This window comes from Sesamum indicum, linkage group LG8, assembly GCF_000512975.1.
Source record: "Sesamum indicum cultivar Zhongzhi No. 13 linkage group LG8, S_indicum_v1.0, whole genome shotgun sequence".
In the NCBI taxonomy this organism is placed as follows: Eukaryota; Viridiplantae; Streptophyta; class Magnoliopsida; order Lamiales; family Pedaliaceae; genus Sesamum; species Sesamum indicum.
Window position 1 is genome coordinate 17,875,691 of NC_026152.1, and position 21,151 is coordinate 17,896,841.

The window sequence follows — 21,151 nt, forward strand, 5'->3', positions numbered from 1 at the left end:
GCTCAGAAAGCCCTTAGGGAAATTGGGTTGCTTTGAAATTGGGCGTTCTGAAACACGATGTGCCCTAAATTGCTGGCCCACTTTCAGGTGATTCTCAGTTGGATTTTGGAGAATTAAGCACATTACTGCTTCTTTGGGCCAGACAGAATTTAACCAAAGTGTAGAACATAAAAACGACATCATATTTACCTCAAGAGGTCTAGGTTGGAGACCCCATAATTCTTAATATAATGTCATAAAATTTGAATTTTTACCAATATTTATTTCACTTCAAATGAACCTACTATAATTTATTATTTTATTAATATTATAATTTAAAAAAACTTTGGTGGATGATTATAAATAAAGATCATAGTGCAGTCATAATGATAATTTGATTTATTCGCTGGCACATACTTATTACTCACGATTGATAACGAGGTTACGAGCTCCATGCTCAATCTTGCATTCCACTTGCCCACTTTCACGCATATTTCAATATCTTATCACTTTATTCTGATTATCGTACCATATTATTTCGTTATTTCAAGTTTTTTTAATTGTTTATTCAATAAATCCAATAATGACTTAAGTATCGGAGTGTTAATTAATCATTTCTTGATTTTAAAATTTCTTTAAAAACTCTTGAACTCTTGTGGTATTGTTGAACTTTGGTATGCATTAATTTATTTTACAATTCTTATAATTGAAAAGAAAGAAATTGTTAAATTTTATCAATAAATTAACTCATTATAGTATTTTATAACCACTTCAAATTTTAATATTACTTATTATTTTTCATATATTTTGTTAAATAATAAGAAAAATAAATTATTTTAAAGAATCATCCACACACGTGACACGTGGTAAGGTAAAAAGAAGACCAGAGTTAAAACAAAGGAAACTACAGTTAAAGGGAGTCACAGTCACTCGACGCCCTTGGGCCTTGGCACATTCTAGTAAAGTACTGACGTTGGAGGGCGAGACCTACGCACCTGGCGCACGTTAATTGACCCAGCCGCATTCCACAAGAACAACCCTCTTTTCTCACTCGTCAAAGCGCATCCTCCTCGCAGCACCCCCTTGCTCCGCCATCTCTCATCCTCCGGTAATTCTCACCGATTTCATCCATTCCCTTTCTAGATCCAATTTCCAGTTCATTATTGATTCGATCTCCGAATCTAGGGTACACTTTTTATGTTTTATGCTTATTTCCGCACTGAGATTGAGTGGATTTCTGGGATTCTTTTGCAGGTTGCTTCCCTTGATTGTTGCCGTTGTTAACTATGTGAGTTCTTTTTTATTTCTTAGGAGATTGAATTTTTGGTTCTATGTTATGTTGTTTTGGTCAATTTCCATGTTTTTTATTATGAAAAATTGTCTGCATAAACGTGTTATTTTTAATGTAATTAACGAATACTTTTTCTCCGCGTGATGCTGGTTATCTTGATCTAAGTTAATATTTTCCGAAAATTATTTAGGTCGTGATTGGAAGTGAAGGTTCTCTGTTTTTTTATAGACTAAATATAATAGTGCTTCTTCAGTTGAATCCGTATCTCTGACTCCGCACCAACTGATTTGCAGTAACTCGACTTGTGTTTGAATATGCCCCAATAGCATTATAAATTGACTGGAATGATGATTTTCCATATTTATCTGCAATTCCACGAGTGTGGTGCAGTTCCAAATTTCCTGGTTGTAATATTACTATTTTTCTTGAGTAACCAGGAAATGAGCTTCTTTGAAGAGGTTTACCTCAGAATTATTTGAAAGAACATTTTATGTTGTAAAAAGACATTTGTTCCTGGGTCATTTTGAAAGCCTTGTGGTTTCTTCTACAGTCCAGGGTATCCCTTATCCTTTTCACAATGGGACCTTACAGGCTTTCCTATGCAACTGTTGAATCCAGCTTTGTCTAAATTTTCTCCGACACCCGAACCCATTAGAATAAATTATGTTCTGTGTCTCAATATTCACCAGACCTTGAAAGAGAAAAGTTTCCTAGAAATAAAACTAAACAATCAATGGAATAGATTCAGTACTGATGTAACAAATTGAGAGTCATAGTATTTTTATGTTTGAGCTGAATTAATGAAGCACCTCCATCACGTAACTTATTTTTCAAGTTTTCTTGTCATTTAGGGCTGATGATGAGCCAGTAGATCCAAAGAAGGAACTTGAAGACCGTTGCAAAGCTCCTTGTACACGGCCACTTAAAGAATATCAGGTGTTTTTCCTATGAAATAATTAGTATATACATTTCTAAGTTATCTGATGTTTCTCTATTTCAAAATATTTTCAGTTGCTTCTACGCGCCTCATTTCTTGCCCCCCTACTAATACATAATATTGTCAGAGCAGTTATCTAGTGCATCTGCATCTTTTGTTCTTTAGCTCCCTCTTAACATACCTATTTGGTTGGAGTTCTACGTGACTTTTTCATATAGAGTAGCTTACTCGCCTGAATGCTGCAGTGTACTTAAAAACCAGTTTTCTATTACGTAGTCAAAGTTGTGTAGGATATTTATTGTTACATCATAGTGTTTTTTCTGTTTGCATCTTCCAATCAAATATTGAGTTTCTTAGGCATTTTAGCATCTGCAGTTTAATTCAGGTATCTGTACAGCATCCTGTCTTCTGGAAGATAATGTTTTATTTTGGTGCTGTTTGACGAGTTTAGGTTAGACTAGAACTTCTTGGAGCTACGAATTTGATACATGATATATTTATAACTTTTAGAGGATTTCTGAATGCTGTGTATTCCCCTATGTGGGTCTGCATGTTTGTTTTGTGCGGCTCACTCAGTATACCCATGTCGACACTCTTACATTTCTAATCATACACGATACTTGGTATTGCTAGTCAGTCTGCAAAGTAACCTCTATGAAATGCCTCTTTGTCTTCTGCTGCTGTCTTTCCATTTTATTTATTATTTACTTATGGTGATAGGCATGTGCTAAGAGAATTCAAGGTGATGAATCTGGGCACAAGCATTGTACCGGACAATACTTCGATTACTGGCGCTGTGTTGACAAATGCGTAAGCCCGCATTTTCCAATTTAAATCTTTCGCAGACTGTGTCCCCTCTCTCTGTATTACTGATTTACTGCTTAAATTGTGCTTGCACAGGTCGCCACTAAGCTATTTTCTTATCTTAAGTAACAGAGAGAGAGGACCACATTGGTATACTCTAGCGCCGGATAACGCTGTTTGATTTTTCAAAGCCAATCATTTTCTTTCCCTTGTGTACTTGAGACAGAATGATGCCTGTCCGGAACTCCTTGGTTACATGAAATTTTGAGATATGGTTGCTTGACGGATCAATAAATGAATTGTGGATTTGGATTCTATATGCTTTAGCATGTTGAGTTGATTGCTTTCATGATGTAAGCTTAATAGTTTGTGTTTGCATCGTTACTCACAGTTTGGTAGCAGTTGTTAGTCCAAGGTTTCACTCACAAATTCGCAACTTTCGCCAAAATCTAGAGATTCACAATTTGGCAGCTGATAGTGGTGGGCTTTAAAGTTGTACTTAAAACAATAATATAATTGAAAGTATTTTGCGCTCTAGTTAAAATGTTTAAGCCACGTATATGTGTTCAATTCATTTCTGAAAGGTTTTCTCTTCTGAATTTGGTTAAGAAAGAAAAGGGAAAAATAAATGAATCGGGTACAAAAGCGATGAGGTAATCTAGTTTCACTATTAGCATGGCCCAGGTGTTGATTTATATAAGTGTTAAAAGTAATGTATATATGAGATATGTATATATTAGATGCAACACAAAATGTAAAACAGGATAAAGGTGCATTTGTTTCTTTCTTTCTGAACAAAAAAGAGATGTGGAAAGAAAGAAAAATATTTGGCTTTTGATGTGGGAACACCACTTTTAACTTTGCCGAAAAATTGGCATTCTCTTTTATTCTTTCTTTCGGTTACTTAGTAATACAAAACTATGTTCGTTGGAGCCCTTATTATATATACAAATCAAAATGCAGTTTATGAGCAAACAGATGGATGTTTTTCACTCCCAAATTAATACATCTTATTTTAAATTTTCAAAACATTTTCTATCTCATTTTAACATATGTATACAAAATAACGTCATTTATTTTATTTAATGAAAAATGTACATATATTAATTAAAATAAAAGATGCAATTACACATTATTAAATAAAATAAAAAATGCATTATAAAAAGGAATATCAATGTTAGTAATGTTGATTGACATACAGTAACAGTTGATTAGTGTGGTAATGTGGATCAATATTCTCAACCGCATACATTAATGAGCACAAAAGTATCCCTTTTTCTTGACTCATTTAATTCCCTTTCCATTAACAAAAAATGTCTATCATCCTGCACTTTGCTACGTACCAAAACAAATCTAGCATTTGCACTAACCAAACCGTGTGTGAATGCATCAGATTCCTCTAACCAATTCTCCATAAAGAAAAAGTATTAGTCCGGCCCGCTTAACTTTTAGTAAGAACGAACCACCTTTTATCAAGAATATAAAATTTTCTGAGTTTTATCAATTTTAAAACTATTGTTATATTAATGGATAGTATGAACTGTTTGTCGATAAAGATATATTGAAATTGAAAAAATAATTAAATAAATATTTTTACGAGAGCATCCAGTTTTATAAATGGGCGTGTGGAATATTAACCTTTGTGCGTGTGCCTTCCATACTTCCCACAGAATATAAAAAATTGAGCTAATTAAATATCAATCTCATTTTCTGCAGCTTTTCTTCATCATGGAAACAACCAAAGCAAACAACCCACAAAAGCCTCACATCGACGACATGAAGCAAATCTTGCCGAGAAACGACGACGTCGAATGCCAAAGCCACCAAGTCGTCCAAGTGGTTCATGATTACTCAAAGCGGGCGCAGTGGCTGAGGGCCGCCGTCTTAGGCGCGAATGACGGCCTCCTCTCCACCGCGTCGCTCATGATGGGAGTCGGGGCGGTCCGGCAGGACGCCAAGACTATGATTCTCACCGGAATAGCAGGGCTGGTCGCCGGAGCTTGCAGCATGGCCATCGGAGAGTTCGTCTCTGTCTACTCACAGTACGACATAGAGGTGGCTCAGCTGAAGAGAGAGCAAAGAGCTACTGGAAACAACAGTGATCTGGAGGCCATGAAGAAGAAGCTACCGAACCCACTGCAGGCCGCCGCGGCGTCGGCGTTTGCTTTCGCAGTCGGGGCGGTGGTGCCGCTGCTGGCCGCGGCCTTCATAAGGAACTACCATGTGAGGGTGGTAGTGGTGGTTGGCGCCGTGAGCGTGGCTCTTCTGGGGTTCGGTGCGGTGGGGGCGGTTCTTGGGCAGGCGCCGGTGCTGCGATCTTCGTTGAGGGTGGTGATCGGAGGGTGGCTGGCCATGGGAATCACCTTCGGTTTAACAAAATTAATTGGCTCAACCGGCCTCTAATATTTTCCCCCTCTAATTTGTAGTATTATAATGTATTTTATGAAAATTAATCAAGGTTTATTAATACTTCAAATACTATATTTATATAAAAATATTTAATTAATAAATATGTTTAATTAAAAAAATAATTAAATTGAAATTTCTTACTTTTCCTAAAATACGACTATATATATACACAATTTTCATGATCTGCATATATATATATATGTAATAGTGGAGTAGTAAAGCACGAGAACTATGCAATTTGTTCCGACGTCGCACTATATATGCTTTAATAACAACAACAACCTATATATATATATAGGATAATTAAACAACATATATATATATATATATATGTGTGTCATGTTATATCATTGAGTCACAAATTCCATCACTCCTTCACACTTTTGGCATTTCAACAAATATTGCCCTTCAAGCAAAAAACTCCAATGTTTTTGTCTTTCTCCATATTCCTCCAATTCGGGCATCTTTACTTTAAATATCTGATTCAAGTGGAATTGTACATGTGATACGATTATTTAATAATATTATTTTTTATTTGTTTTAACATAAAAGAAAGGGCAATTAGTGAAACTAGCTATATTTTGAGATGGGTTTCATAATCATAAAAATAGCGTGAATAGTTACGGACTTTGTTACAGTAATGCATTATGTTGATTTGAATTTAACTATAAGAGAGAGCAGAGTATTAGAGACGAAAAATTAGAAAAAGAACAAATATTCATTTTTATTTTTGATAGATGAATTTAGTGATGGAAAATAGTTTTGTATAAATCATAATTAAGGTTTGTAATTATTAGATCAAATTAAGAATTAAGTGCATATATTTGAGTTAAATATTTGTTAATCTTTTCCAAGTCCAACTCATTACTAATATAGTGGGCAAACAACATAAGTGGAAACTAAATATAGAATATAATTATAGTAGTACGTATATATATATACCTCAAGAGGTACACCTCAAGTGGTACCATTAATTAATTAAGTTCCAAATTTAGGCAGTTGATGGGCATTTTCTTTATAAATGAATTAATAATTCTTAATCAATCAATATATATTATTATAATATTCAGTACGCAATACATTAATATTTTTAAATCAATCAATAAATTTAAAATAAATAATAAAAATAATATATTGTAATTAACTACATACTTGCATCTATAGAATTTGAACTCACAATGAACTTCATCAATTTCACCGATCAGATAAGAAATCATTAGTAAGTAATTAAGTTAATCTTTGTAATTGAATATAATAAAAGGAGGAGTGTGGCATCCACACGAAATCCACCCATTTTTATTCACTTTATTATTTAATAATAATATGGTGGAGTTATTTATTTCAAATATTATAATAAATAAATAAATTTTACCATAGATTTGAAAAATTAAATAAAGGACTTCGAACTTTATATTTTTGTGATGTCGTTAATATAATTATATATTAATTAATTAATTACTAGTTATTATTTTAAATTTTATAATATTATGAATTTTTAAATATTTTTATAATTCAAAATATTAATAAAATATATATATTAATATTAAATTACATATTTTAACAAGTAATAAAATTAAAAATTACATATAAACAAAAATATAAGAACTAAAATAACATAAAATTAAAATTAATTATATTTTTAATAATATCAATCGATTCCACAATTGCGATTAATAAAATTGAAAATTACATATGAATAAAAATATAAGAACTAAATTAATATATTATTTAGATATTTGATCGAGTGGGATTCCAGCAAGAATTTTCCCTAATTCGTTAACAGGCATGAAATGAATCCAGTAGCATCAATTAATTTTCGAAAACTCATCACATTAATTATTAATTCGACTACGAAATCATCCGTGACGACGATGGAGCTACTCACAACTCAAAACATGTACATCACTCCATTGAACATTCCTTATAATTAAATTATTATAATGAAAAAATTTAACAACATTAATTAATTTGTTTTTATTTCAAGTGGAAGGATTAATATATTGATGAATAATTTAAAAAAGAAAAAGAAAGGGAGTTGTACATGTGGAGTGCACACTTTGCTCAAATAATTGATTATTTCCCCACTGTGGAGAGCACACTCTTACGCCTTATATCATTATTCAAAACCCTACCCCCCACCTCCCTTCTGCACCTAATTAGTGCTTTCCTAACCAGCACCACTCCCGCAATCTATATATCACAAACATATATATATATATATATATATATATATGCTTTATTATAGAAATGTTGGAGAGGGAGCTGCCACGACTTTAGATTAATCACGCAAATTCTAATTTAAATCCAATTCGATTAAATTTAAATCAATCATATGTATATATATAATAAATTTAATTTATTTATAATGTAATTGATGTATAGTTTAAAAATATAACTAATCACATAAATGATCAAACTCACTCTAAATTTAATCGAGAGCAGAATTTTGGGCTTGACTAACTATTGGAGTGGACATATTTAATAATAAGCAGCAAGGGCTTGTGCTCTCCACACTACACTACTCCCTAATTCTTTAATTTCTGCATATCACCACCTTCTTTGATCACACTACGTACTACTACATCTCCCTCTATAAATTCACCCTAACATCTCCATCTCCTCAGTACAATACAATTTTCAACTACATCTCTCCAACACCCTCCCATGGCTGCCCCAAACCAAGTCCAAATCCCCATCCCCACGGATCAAAGCCCACCCAACATCATCAATCACCTTCATGAAGAGGAATTCGACTACTCACAAAGGTCACAGTGGCTCCGAGCTGCTGTGCTCGGGGCCAACGACGGCTTAGTATCCGTCGCATCATTAATGATGGGAGTTGGAGCCTTTAAAGGCGACGCCACCGCCATGATTCTCACCGGCTTTGCGGGACTCTTCGCCGGCGCATGTAGCATGGCGATAGGCGAATTTGTTTCAGTGTATTCTCAGCTGGACATTGAGGTTGAGCAGATGAAGAGAGAGAAGAGGTCTACGGCTGTGACTCATATTGGAGTGGTTGATTATGAACAGAATGTTGAAGAGAATGAGAAGCTACCTAACCCTTTGCAGGCTGCGCTGGCTTCGGCGCTCGCGTTTTCGTCGGGAGCCATCGTGCCGTTGCTTGCGGCTGGGTTTATAAGTGAGTACAAGGTGAGGGTAGGGGTGGTGGTGGCGGCGACCACGTTGGCGCTGGCGGCGTTTGGTGGCATCGGGGCGGTGTTGGGAAGGAGTGGGGTGGTGAGGTCTTGCGGTAGGGTGGTGGTGGGAGGGTGGATGGCCATGGCTATCACATTTGGTCTCACTAAGTTGCTGGGCTCTAGTGGTTTGGAGATGTGATTGCAGGCTGCTTGCTTTATATATTAAATACGTGCTTTATGTTGTTGTGTGTATCGTATGTGTCTGTGTGTGTGTGTTTTGGTTTGTAAACACTTTGAATTTGTTGCTCAATAAATTCAACAATGTTTATTGCATGCATGCATGTCAAATTCCACCTGACTGCAATTTTTATTACATCTTCTATTTCATTTAATATATAAATGATGCGATATAAAAATTATATCATCTAATTTAATTATTCAAATAAATATTATCATATGAATAATATGTATATATTAAATGAAACATAAAATGAAATATGATTTGGAATAAAAAATTCAATTTGAAAAAAACAAGTTGGATTAGGCCATCTAATTACTACTTAAATTATGTTCCACGTACTTATTTTGTCCAATCAATTTAATTTCCCATGGAAATTAAAAGGTATGAAATCAATGATATGTATTATAAAATAATGACACCTAATATTTTGATTGGATGATTAAGTTGCCAAGTTTTATAAAAATTAGGTGATCTATGAAAAATCATATACAGCTCCAATTATGTTTTAAAATTATTTAAAATAAAATATTTATGCAAATTTTATTATTCATTGTTAATATACATACGGTTAGATTCATATGAATTTTGATAAAAAAAAAAAGAATAATGATATATTAATATTTCAGAGAGAAAAATTATCCCATGAGAAATTTTAAAAGAAAGAAAAAAAAAACTAGCAGAAGGTAGTTATGTGGAGCATTATACTGAAATGGTCATCAAATTAGATTGGATGATATGTGTGATGATCAAAATACATTTTTAATTTTAAATTATTTAAAATCAAATTAAAGCGAAAATCAAATTTGACAAAAAAAAATAAAAAAAATCCCAACCTGCCTCTAACAAAGAACAAAAAGCTCGATGAACCCACCATAGGCCCAGGATCAGCCCATACGGTCCTGGGCCGACCAAGCGACTCACGTTGGAGCTTAATTGCAAAACAACCCCTATATTCTTGAGAAACTTGCTAGTTGTACCCTTTATACTTGAAACTTGCAAAGTAGTTTTTCTTTTTCTTTAACCCAAGACATCTCGTAGGAAATGGTGACGCCAAACTCTTGGGTTGTTCCTAGATTGACTTGAAACTTGCTATCTTAGTTAATTTTTTTTTAAATATTCACATAACCCACGTATATGTAAAATACCCAAACAAATATATGTAAAAAATAGTTGGGCAAGTGATTTAAATAAAATGTGAAATATATATATATATATATTATTTACTTAATTTATATTCCTAATAAATATTATTGTATATTTCAAGAAAGAATAGGGTTGGACAAGGAGTTGATTTTTCTGGGGTTGAAAACAAAAAACTAAAAGAGAAAACGGAGACAAGTCCTGAAGAGTAAAAAGGGTTCAAGGGTTTTGGGTTTTGTGAATTGGAGAATAAAACCCCAACCCCCACCACCCAACACCTTCCTCCGTCGTACCTCCGCCACCAGCCACCCTGTCATTTTCGGCGGAAGTCTTAGCACTTAGGTTTCTTTGCACTAGTTCGTCTTTAATTGAGTTGGAATTGGACATCATGTGGTACCTTTGTGTATTCTACCATAGACTGTTGGAATACAGGAAACCGGAGTTCGAATCCCTCGCCGGTCTCTTTGAAGGTCGCAGTGGCCCCACCACTCTGGAATGGCGGCTGCCGGAAGACCACCACCCGGATTCACCTTTCCATTTCGTTAATCTTCCTTCAGAAGAGATGGCCCGCGACATTGCGAGTCGAAGTAAGTGCCTTTACAAACACGCCAACGTTCTTCTATCAGTGGAAGGGATTGAGTTTTAGGATGCGCGTTGAGTTTTTTCCATGTACATTGCAGGTATTCTTGTGAAGGGAATATATGAACTGTGGGGTGAAGGACGGAGTTTTGAGGAGCTGGAGGAGGCTATCAATAGTTATCCGGATGACCGCAAGTTGCTATACTTAGCTCCTGGCACTACTTTCAAAATTACTGTTGAAAGTTTTGGGAAAGCAATAAGCTCTCACGAGCAAAGTGATCGCTTCCAGAAGTTGGCATTCATTCCTTTTAAGGTCTGATTCTGATATTCTTTCACTAAGAAATCGGTAAAAGACAATAATATGCAGAAGATCTTGGATTTGTTAGCTAATTATACAGAGCGCAACCTGTTGTGCTCTCTAGATCAACCTTTAGGCTGTTTACATTGTGTTGGTTAAAATAGTGAACCATTTGTCTGTATGTATCTGGTCTTTTTTTTTTTGCCTTTTGTATGTATCTGTTCTTCGATATGTGTGCTTTCAAGAGGCTGATTTCTGGTGCTGGTCAAACTAGCTGATTCATATTGGTGCAGACCATGCCCTCTGTTATTTAATGAAGCTGTTCATTGCATGGGCAGCAGTCTGCTTTCAATCTCAATGCTGATAGTAAGAATGAGATCGATTTTGTTTATCTGTCGGAAGTTGGTAGAGCTAGATTCTATATTGCTATTGCCTTTTGTGACGTTGTAAGAACATTTATCAAAAACCACCTAAACCATTATGAGTAAGTCCAATTAAGAATTTCTTCAATCAAACTACTCTATCCCTATTCAAATGTTGTCCGGATGCTCCCTTTTCTTTTTCAATTTAGTTTCTTGGATTCCCAAGCTGAGGCATGTTAAGCTTGATCTGCCGTCCAACATTATCTGTTTAGAACCTGATGTCCTATCAATTTCTAAGTGATTATCTTTCAGGGGAAGGTGAATTTGCGAAATCCTGAGCATAGATTCTGTCTTATGGACAATGATGATTATGGCGATAATAATGGGCTTCCTCCCATTGTTAAAAGGAGAATATTTTTTGGTCGGGAGGTAGGTGCTTCAGATAGGAAGATCTTGCAAACTTATCAGCTAAAAAGTCGCAAATATCTTGGCCCAACAGCCATGGATGCAGAAATGGCCTTCCTAATGGCAAATCAAGCGCAAGTCAAACCTGGGAAACTTGTGTATGATCCTTTTGTGGGTACAGGTAGCATTCTGATTGCGGCAGCTCATTTTGGAGCAATGACAATGGTTAGGATCTTTTGTTTGTAATGAAACTCATTTATTTGGCATATATATCTCGTTGTTTACTTAATCAAAACAGGTTTACTTTTCTAGTTTCACTGATTTGAACAGTTCAGGGTGCAGATATTGACATTCGGGTTGTCCGTGATGGTCGTGGTCCAGATTGTAATGTCTGGAGCAATTTCAAGCAGGTTATGTGGATTTTTATGTTGCCTTTTGGAATTACTGGTTCATGTCATTTGAATTGCATTGCTGCAACAGTGTCATTTTTCTTTTCGTCCATCAACCCCATATTTATAGCTGTTATATAATGCAGTCTTTGCTTATTTGCCAAGTAAACAATGCATGGTATTGTTATGATGTACAATTTTATGGAGTTAAGGGTAAAAAATTATAGAGGCCATTCAAGGTTTCATAATGCTACCATTTAGCGTTTCATTTATTTTTCTACTTTTTCTTGAAATGCACAGACCTTACTCTATGTTTCCTCTTTTCACAGTATGGTTTGCCAATGCCATTATCTTTATTGAGGGCTGACAATAACCTTCCACCTTGGCGTTCTGGGTTAAAAGAGGTGACTCATGCCAGTGTTTATGATATTTTTGCCAATTTCATAGTTGTATCTGCAGTGAAATGATATGCTTATCTTCAGCATAGTATTTTTGATGTTATATTGTTAAATTCAAGATGCATCTACAAAATATCCTTCGAGTTCTTTTGGTGTCCTTTTGATGTTCTGACGATTAACTGAAAGGAAAAGGTATTCATTTACCATCAGAATGCACTGATGATGACTCCATCTTAAATGTGAGTGGGAGCAATATGCTGGATATGCCTAATATGAATGAAACTATTACAGACTACAAAACATTGTTAATTGTTCAATCCTTACTCAACCCATTCTGTAGAATAGTTGCCGAGGGTTGATGTTTCTTTCAATTTTGCTAAATTCTACCCTTTCTCTATTTATGGAGCTAGGCCCATATTTGGTCTCATATCTGCTACTAGTCGTTGCTAGGACGATTGTATTGATCATCATAAACCTTAACAATTTTTATCCTGGAAAGTCTTACTCTCGTCAAAGTAGAAAATTCAAGCCTGGCTATGAAAATGTATGAATTGCCAATCAAATGACCATGCAATTCATTATAAACCCGTGTTTGATGAGGAACTTCTAGGATTGAGACAGGAGGCCTGGGCACTTAAGATTCAACTCCTATGTCTCAACAAGAGATATTCACTTATCTAAAAATAATTGAATTTTCTTATTGCCCTTTCGGGTGCTCAAGCCAGCTGAATACAAGATAGTTTGTTCTTAGTGCCTGGAATCTGAATTCATTTGCACTGATTGTGATATTTTAGCATTCCTTGAACCATTTGCTCTATGGTTTCATGGTTTAGTACTGCTTGTTCCACTGTTGGCTTAATATTCCTTTTTTCTTTAGTGTTTGTAAATTTCTGGTGTTTTCTTGCAGGTGTTTGATGCCATTATATGTGATCCTCCTTATGGGGTTCGTGCTGGGGGGCGCAAATCTGGTGGACGCAAGCTTTTGAAAGGTGTCATTGGTCCTTACACCGTTCCCGACGATAAAAGGACTGACCACATACCATCTACTGCTCCGTATAGCTTAGTGGAATGCGTGCATGATTTGCTTGACCTTGCAGCTAGAATGCTTGTAATGGGTGGGCGGCTTGTGTACTTCTACCCTGTTCTAAGAGAGGAGGATTCGCCAGAACCCACTTTCCCAGAACACCCATGCTTTGAATTGATTGCAACATGTGAACAAATCCTCAGCTACAGGTACAGTAGGGTCTTGCTAACCATGGTTAAAGTTGCCCCTTACAGCGAAGAAATCGAGTTGGCTGCTAAGCTTAAACATATAGAGTTCAAAGAAAACCACCTCAAGTGGCTAGAAGATGGAAATTTACATTCGGCGGTTTTCAGCCCTGCAGATGTCCAGATTAATGGAACAGGTGAGAAGTTTAGCTCGAAACCCAAATACAGGGGCAAATATGTTTAGTTTCAAGATTAAATGGTAGCTATTGGACATTATAGACTTGTAAAACATACAGTTAGATCACTGAGAGTTTTTACATGGTTGAATCGTTTAGAATTCCTATTCTCTTTTTTCTCCTAGAGGGGGTGTTTTTGGAGTTCTAATCTGCTAGAAAAGGCTGATCAATAGCTATACGATTGTTAACCATTTTCTACAGGTGCTACTGGAGGTACAAGCCATGCATGCAAAATATGGCATGTGATTGTATTAATAGAACAAAGTACAATCATGCTCAAAAGTATAAGATTTCATGAAAAAAGAAAAACAAAGTGTTGTTTGTAAAAAAGAAATTGTTTGGTTTTAGGATTTTGGGCGAGGAAAAGGAAAAAGAAATGTATTACATCTTAAAGCATATGTAAAGTAGAATCCTATATGGTAAAAGGAAATATTTCGATTAGTATTTATTCATTTACTAAAGTCCAAGATCCAAATGTAGAGTGGGAAAAATGAGTAAAGTTGGTGGTTGGTGTGGTGAACTACGAAAACTCAATGACAATGGGGAAATTTATATTATTACTATACACCCAAAAGGATTAGAATAATAAAGAACAGCCTTTTACTACATATGCATAGTCTATATGAAACTTTGCCAAATCCTTCATTTTCCTTTTCAGTAAATCCATGAAATTAATAGTACAACAATTTTCTTTTCTTAGCTGTTGGTTTACCAAAAACCAAAAAAGAAAAAAGTTTAACAGTAATTATGAATTTCAGTCTTGGATACTCTAGAAAAAGAGTTTAAAACCAAAAGTGAGAGGCACCTCTTTAGACTTTTTGGGGTGCTCTTAGCTGTATTTTTTGAATTTTCTATTTTTATAGTAAATATTATAAAAACAATTTTTTAATATGTGAAGTCTTTATTTTTTTTTCTCTATTTGTCATTATTTTTTATAAATACTTTTAATATTTGATTTGTAATTAAAGTCCTAATTCTTTTACTTTACAAATTATCACTTATATGTCAAAAAAATAAAATTTTTGTAACACTTCCGAAATGTTGTTTAACCAGAGAGAGAGAGAGAGAGAGAGAGAGTAAAGTGACGTGTGGAGGTCTTCTTCTTTATCTACAAGTCATTCAATTCATAACAACATAAGTGGCATAAAAACACAAAGACATGCAAAACTGATGCACAAGACATCGCCATTTCTCACTGTATTCAAACTGACAACCATTCTGATGATTCCAATCTTTTTGACTTACGTGCTTCATTATTTATTATACTTCCCTATATATATATCCCACTTCTGTCTCCGTCTCTCTCTCACCTTTTCTGAAAGAAACTAATTTCTTGATTTTGCTCTATTTTTTTTATTCTGTATATGTGATTTAGATTAAAAAAAATAAAACAAATAGTTATTTCACTGCTGATCAAAGGGTCTAAAACCAAAATTCATTTGAGTTCGTAATTTAACCAATTAATACTATTGAAAAATTAAGTGACAAAATTTTATTTCGTAATGATGGCGAGTATTATCATTTTTATAATACTGATGATTTGTCGCTTACATAAAATTCTTGGGGCAAGTAATTAAGTTTTAAAAATCATATTATAACAATATTAAAATTATTAACACTGATCAAACTTATCACTTATAGTATTTTCTATTATTAATATTCTTATGTAATTGTAGTGATAGTAAAATTACCAAAAAAATTAAACTCAGTAGATATATATATATACACATATAATTAGCAAAACAAAAATATAATGTACAAGATTTAATTATACAGCTTTTAAGTATAAAAGGCCCTCCAGTGATGCCTACAGCTTCCACATCAATATCTCACCCTCGCCCTCACCCCTCAATTCAGCTGCTCCTAATGATATCTTCGTGACAAAGAAATCTAAGATCAAATCCAACTACACAACCTGATGATGATTCAGCCAGAAATGGAACGTTGCCTGATTTTAATGAATATTGTAGTGTTGATGATAAGTTGTTGTAGTGCTTCACATCATGAGGGCGGCAAGCTCCGAGTAGGGTTCTACGCCAAGAGCTGCCCCAAAGCGGAGTCCATCGTCCGTGGAGTAGTCCAGCAAGCAGTCGCTGCCGACCAAAATAACGCCCCCGTCTTGCTCAGACTTCACTTCCATGACTGCTTCGTTCAGGTAATTAAAACCGGACACTTACACTTGCATGCACCACCATTAATATTTACATGACATGATGATGAGTAGTTGATGATGATGATGGTGATGAACATGTGTATTAACTGCAGGGATGTGATGGGTCAATTCTGATAGATAAAGGGTCGGCAACAGATGAAAAGCATGCTTTTGGGCACCAAGGTGTTGGAGGATTTGATGTGATTGAGAGAGCAAAAGCGGAGGTGGAAGCTGTTTGCCCTGGACTTGTGTCTTGTGCCGACATTCTGGCTTTGGCTGCCAGAGATGCTGTTGCCCTCGTAATTATATCATATCACATATATATATATATATTATTCCTTTCATTAATTAATTACCTCCGGGACTTATATCTATGTATAATAATTGCAGGCAAAAGGGCCAAGGTACGAGGTTGAAACAGGGAGAAGGGATGGTGTGGTGTCTGATGTAAGGTTGGCTGATAATATGCCTGATGTTGCTGACTCTATTCACAACCTCAGAGCTAAGTTCTCTCGGAAAGGCCTCTCGGACAAGGATCTTGTCCTCCTCAGTGGTATATATGCTCATCTCTCTGTTTTTATACGTTAATACTAATCATTTGGATTGCACCCTTTTATTGCAATTTCTATATACAAAAATTACATCGTATGTATATAGATATGTAGTGTGTGTATATTAAATAATGTAACAACTACGACAGAAAATTCAATGTTTCGAAAAGCAAAGGGCGTTGCTACTTATATACTATCTTATCTTCCTTCCAACTTCAGCCGCACATACGATCGGCACCACCGCCTGCTTCTTCATGACCCAAAGGCTCTACCAGTTCCCGGCAACCGGCGGCTCCGATCCCTCCATAAACCCTGACTTCCTGCAGGAGTTGAAATCCACGTGCCCGAGGAACGGAGATGCGAATGTCCGTTTGCCGATGGACCGCGGCAGCGCGGAGACGTTCGACAACCAAATCCTGAAGAACATCAGGAGCGGCTTCGCGGTGCTGCAATCCGATGCTAGCCTCTATCAAGACAAGGCTACAAAGGGTGTGATCGACTCCTATCTGGGGCCGCGGAGCTCGTCGTTTGAGGCGGACTTCGCGGCGTCGATGGTGAAAATGGGGAGGATTGGTGTGTTGACTGGATCACGTGGAACGATCAGGCGTGTGTGCTCGTCTTTTAATTGATGAAATCAATTTGGACGGTGTGTGATGTTTCTTGATTTCTTCATGGTATATACTGATTTTGGCCAACTGTAGACGTTTGCGTAGAGAGACTCAAGATTTTAAAACTTTGTGCACTTGAATTGAGTAAAATGGTTACGGGAATCTTTACCACTCCGTATCATTACCGGTAAGTAGGATTATTACGTTGGCCATGTCTTTAAGTATCACTCAAATTTGCAACAAAAATAGGAGGGGTATGGGAGATGGCATGTGACGGTGTGTTGTTTTTGTATGCACAGACAAAATGTCAAAATGAAAATGGAAAATGACAATAGTCTCAATTCATAGCAGAGCAGAGCAGAGCAGAGCAGACTGCAGGGCCAGCTGTTTCATATCTTTTACTCACTCACCATTCTTTTTTTGTTCTTTCCTCATTTTTATTTATTTCTATATATTCTAAATTTCACTATATATATATATATATCCTTCTTAATATATTCAACTATATCTTGCATTATTCACAAGTTATACTTTATGTTCGGGGATTTGACTTTTTGGTCCTATACTTTATGGAGGTGACGTATATAATTCCATAAGATTAAACATTATTACACTTTTCATTCCAACGTTAATTAATTTTTGAACGAAAAACACCTTTCACCAATAAAGGTGGTTCCCAACGCTTTTGTCAAAGGGGCAAAATTGCATGAATTTTTTTTTTTTTTTTGTGGTTGCATCAGTAGCAACGCAACCAGTAGGTTTGTCATAGTGACAAACATTTTTCTTCCTTTGGTTAAGAATGATGTCAGTCGACTCCTTATAGTTGATTGAGATTGCAATATTGAGTAAAAATGTGCCTATATGGTTATGAAACCTGCATGCATAGAATTTAAGTCAGCTTTACAATCCTGTTTGGATTAGTTGTTAATGATTCTTGAGATTTTCTTGACAACCATCTATCGTTTACATTTTTCACACCCAAGGACCTTGCACATTTATTTAAATCCGACCAAATTACCTAAATTTTTAATATTTTATGTGCATATAATAATTGATTTATTAAAAGAAGAAAAACAAATAATTATAATTGGAGTGGTAAATGTGTGGTGAGTTAAGTTGGGAGCTCCAAACATTCGGACAAGCTCCCGCAATTTGTGCTAAGAATTGAGCGATGATCATCTTTTGCAATTATTCAACGGCCAACCAACCAACCAACCAACAGTGCTGGAAGAGATATGATGAATTAAGAAATAACTGGAGGGGGAGAGGAGGACAGATCCATAGCGCTGAGGAACAAAACTTAAGTGTGCTTTCCATAGAGAAGAGAAGGGAGAAGAGAAGCGCCCATCCCATCCTGCGCGCAACTTTCATTTTCTTCCTTGTTATTCTCTAATTCACACTACTCACTTTCCCCATACATTATTCATTCATTCATTCCCTGGATTTTATTTTATTTTCATTTCATCAATCAGGTACTATTATTTCATTCTTCGTTTTTTCTTTTTATCGTTTTTGCCTCCGAAATGCATGAATTTGGACATCATGATGCTATATATGAGGTTGTGCCGTGTGTCGTTGTCGATTTTACTTGTTTGGGGTAATAATATTTCGTTGATTTTTGTATCAAGAAAAGAAAAAAAACACAAGTTATTTGTGTTTTAATACGAAATAGTGTTGCATCTCATGTTAAGGTTTGTTCGTATTTGAATTTGCATGCATGCATTTCTAGGTTTCATTGTAATAATCATGAAATATGGAAACCTATGATGCTAAACTTTGATCAATGTTGGCTCAAGTTGTCTTAGGTTAACAGACGTTGCCATTTCATCGAAACGTACAACCAAGTTAACTAAAAGATCATAATACAACAAATTAAACTGCTATGGCTCCAAGCAAGTTCAGACAAGCCATTGGAGCAGTGAAGGACAAGACCAGCATTGGCCTGGCCAAGGTTGGCGGCAACAACTCCCTCTCGGACCTCGATGTAGCCATTGTTAAGGCCACGCGCCATGAGGAGTTACCTCCCGACGAGCGCTACATCCGTGAAATCCTCAACATGACGGCCTACTCGCGTGCCTTTGTTAACGCCTGCGTCAACACCATTGCCAGGCGCCTCAACAAGACCAAGAATTGGGTGGTGGCCTTAAAGACCCTCATGCTCGTTCAACGTCTCCTTGCTGAGGGAGACCCCGCCTACGAGCAGGAGATCTTCTTCGCAACCAGGCGTGGGACGCGCCTCCTCAACATGTCAGATTTTCGTGACACTTCTGGTAAGTCGTACGCCTGGGACTATTCGGCGTTCGTGCGAACGTATGCGCTGTACTTAGATGAGCAGCTGGAGTTCAGGATGCAGGGCCGGAGAGGCAAGCGGAGCGGTTATGGTTATCCACAGGTGGAGGAGGAAGAGGGTGGTGGAGGCGGCGTCAGCCCAAAGTCCGGGAAGGCCACTCCTCTGCATGAAATGCGAAATGAGCTTGTTTTCTCCAGGGTTCATCATCTTATGCAGCTTCTTGAAAGGTTTTTAGCATGTAGACCAACAGGTGTGTGTATATATATTCCTTCCGCAAATCACTTTCTCTCCCTCTCTCTCTCAATTTACGTCTGGTTATTGCATAATGTATTTGTACTCAGGGGCTGCAAAGGATAACAGGGTTGTGCATGTGGCTCTGTACCCCATTATAAAAGAAAGTTTCCAGCTATGCTATGACATAACAGAAATACTGGGAGTCTTGATCGACCGGTTCATGGAGCTGGAAATACCTGACATGGTAAGAGTCCACGAGATCTTCTCTCGTGTTGCCAAGCAGTATGATGAGCTCGATGCCTTCCACGGTTGGTCCAAGATGGCTGGAATAGCTCGGTCTTCCGAGTATCCTGACGTCGAGAAGATATCACAGAAAAAACTTGATATGATGGAAGAATACATATACGAGAAGTCCACCATGCCCCAAGAGAGGGGCAGACGTGCAGAGCCCCAGCCCGTTGAAGAGGTCATAGAGGAGGCAGAGCCTGAACCAGATATGAATGAGATCAAGGCGTTGCCACCGCCTGAAGGATTCGTCGAAGAAAATGAAGCTGAACCGGAGGAGGTACCGAAAGAAGTAGAGGAGCCAAAAGAGGAGAAGAAACCTCAAGAAGTGGGAGATCTGTTGAACTTAGGTGAAGATGCACCAAGCACTGAGGAACAAGCAGATAAGCTGGCTTTAGCTCTATTTGATGGTACTGGTCCAGCCACTACTTCTCCAGGGAATGCAATCACCCCATGGGAAGCCTTCAAACAACCATCAGGAGACTGGGAAACCGCATTGGTTCAGTCTGCCAGCCATTTGTCGAACCAAAAGGCATCGCTTCCTGGAGGCTTCGACACATTGATTCTTGATGGGATGTACCAACAGGGTGCAACAGCTCAGGCTGTTGCTTCATCGGGTCTCGTGGCCACTGGAAGTGCTAGTAGTGTCGCGCTAGGGTCGGCCGGGAGGCCAGCCATGCTGGCATTGCCGGCACCACCAGCGGCTGATGGCAAAGCCACCAGTTCATCGGGGAACACCGACCCTTTTGCCGCCTCCCTTGCCGTAGCTCCACCAGCATATGTGCAGATGTCGGAAATGGAGAAGAAGCAAAGATTGTTAGTGGAGGAGCAACTAATGTGGCAGCAGTATGCAAGAGATGGGATGCAGGGACAGGTAAGCCTAGCCAAGGTACAACAGAACCCCTATCAGTTCAACGCAGGAGGATACACGAGAACATATTAAAAGCCATTGTGCAACCTTTACACTGAGAGACCAATACAATGTAGCGGAACCTTTGCAAATGTTGTTTTGTATAGTACTTATGTCAACCCACTGAGACAGATGTGGTCGTAAAATCACAAGAGTGTGAAACTCAGCTACAATTACTTAGTAACAAATAAAGAGTTCATTGTTTCTTGCATTTGTTTCTATATGGAATTTATTGCTATTGAATGCATAAACTTGTTCCCTAATTTGGATGACCAAACACTGCTTAAACAGAAGATTCTGCAAGACC

The 21,151-nt window shown here is 36.8% G+C and overlaps 7 protein-coding genes across 8 annotated transcripts in view; 6 read left to right on the forward strand and 1 right to left on the reverse strand.

Moving 5' to 3' along the window:
* The window catches only part of LOC105169181, a gene marked incomplete in the record, with an annotated part of 2,172 nt that extends 1,966 nt beyond the window's left edge, over positions 1-206 (reverse strand). Inside the window, 1 exon segment of the mRNA XM_020696495.1 lies at positions 1-206.
* LOC105169182 (cytochrome b-c1 complex subunit 6) lies at positions 931-3,385 on the forward strand. Its single transcript, XM_011089523.2, has 5 exons — positions 931-1,087; positions 1,234-1,267; positions 2,122-2,206; positions 2,928-3,017; positions 3,108-3,385. Coding segments are annotated over exons 2-5 (210 nt in total). The 5' UTR covers positions 931-1,087; positions 1,234-1,265; the 3' UTR covers positions 3,141-3,385.
* LOC105169183 (vacuolar iron transporter homolog 1-like) lies at positions 4,624-5,498 on the forward strand. The gene has a single exon (XM_011089525.2). The coding sequence runs from the start codon at positions 4,740-4,742 to the stop codon at positions 5,412-5,414; it is 675 nt and encodes a 224-aa protein (XP_011087827.1). The 5' UTR covers positions 4,624-4,739; the 3' UTR covers positions 5,415-5,498.
* LOC105169437 (vacuolar iron transporter homolog 4-like) lies at positions 8,017-8,895 on the forward strand. The gene has a single exon (XM_020696396.1). The coding sequence runs from the start codon at positions 8,085-8,087 to the stop codon at positions 8,754-8,756; it is 672 nt and encodes a 223-aa protein (XP_020552055.1). The 5' UTR covers positions 8,017-8,084; the 3' UTR covers positions 8,757-8,895.
* LOC105169184 (tRNA (guanine(10)-N2)-methyltransferase homolog) lies at positions 10,102-13,924 on the forward strand. Its single transcript, XM_011089526.2, has 6 exons — positions 10,102-10,525; positions 10,619-10,830; positions 11,490-11,807; positions 11,918-11,992; positions 12,301-12,375; positions 13,277-13,924. The coding sequence occupies exons 1-6, from the start codon at positions 10,327-10,329 to the stop codon at positions 13,820-13,822; spliced, it is 1,425 nt and encodes a 474-aa protein (XP_011087828.1). The 5' UTR covers positions 10,102-10,326; the 3' UTR covers positions 13,823-13,924.
* LOC105169185 (peroxidase 43-like) lies at positions 15,624-17,466 on the forward strand. Its single transcript, XM_011089527.2, has 4 exons — positions 15,624-15,969; positions 16,080-16,265; positions 16,357-16,519; positions 16,737-17,466. Exons 1-4 carry the CDS (start codon positions 15,733-15,735, stop codon positions 17,144-17,146), a joined length of 996 nt encoding a protein of 331 aa, XP_011087829.1. The 5' UTR covers positions 15,624-15,732; the 3' UTR covers positions 17,147-17,466.
* On the forward strand, positions 18,229-21,055 carry LOC105169186 (putative clathrin assembly protein At1g03050). 2 transcript variants are annotated; one of them, XM_011089529.2, is made up of 3 exons: positions 18,229-18,597; positions 18,931-19,665; positions 19,757-21,055. In XM_011089529.2, exons 2-3 carry the CDS (start codon positions 19,008-19,010, stop codon positions 20,875-20,877), a joined length of 1,779 nt encoding a protein of 592 aa, XP_011087831.1. In that variant the 5' UTR covers positions 18,229-18,597; positions 18,931-19,007; the 3' UTR covers positions 20,878-21,055. The 2 variants fall into 2 exon arrangements, with proteins under 2 accessions (XP_011087831.1, XP_011087830.1); XM_011089528.2 differs by having other exon boundaries at positions 18,230-18,597; positions 18,922-19,665.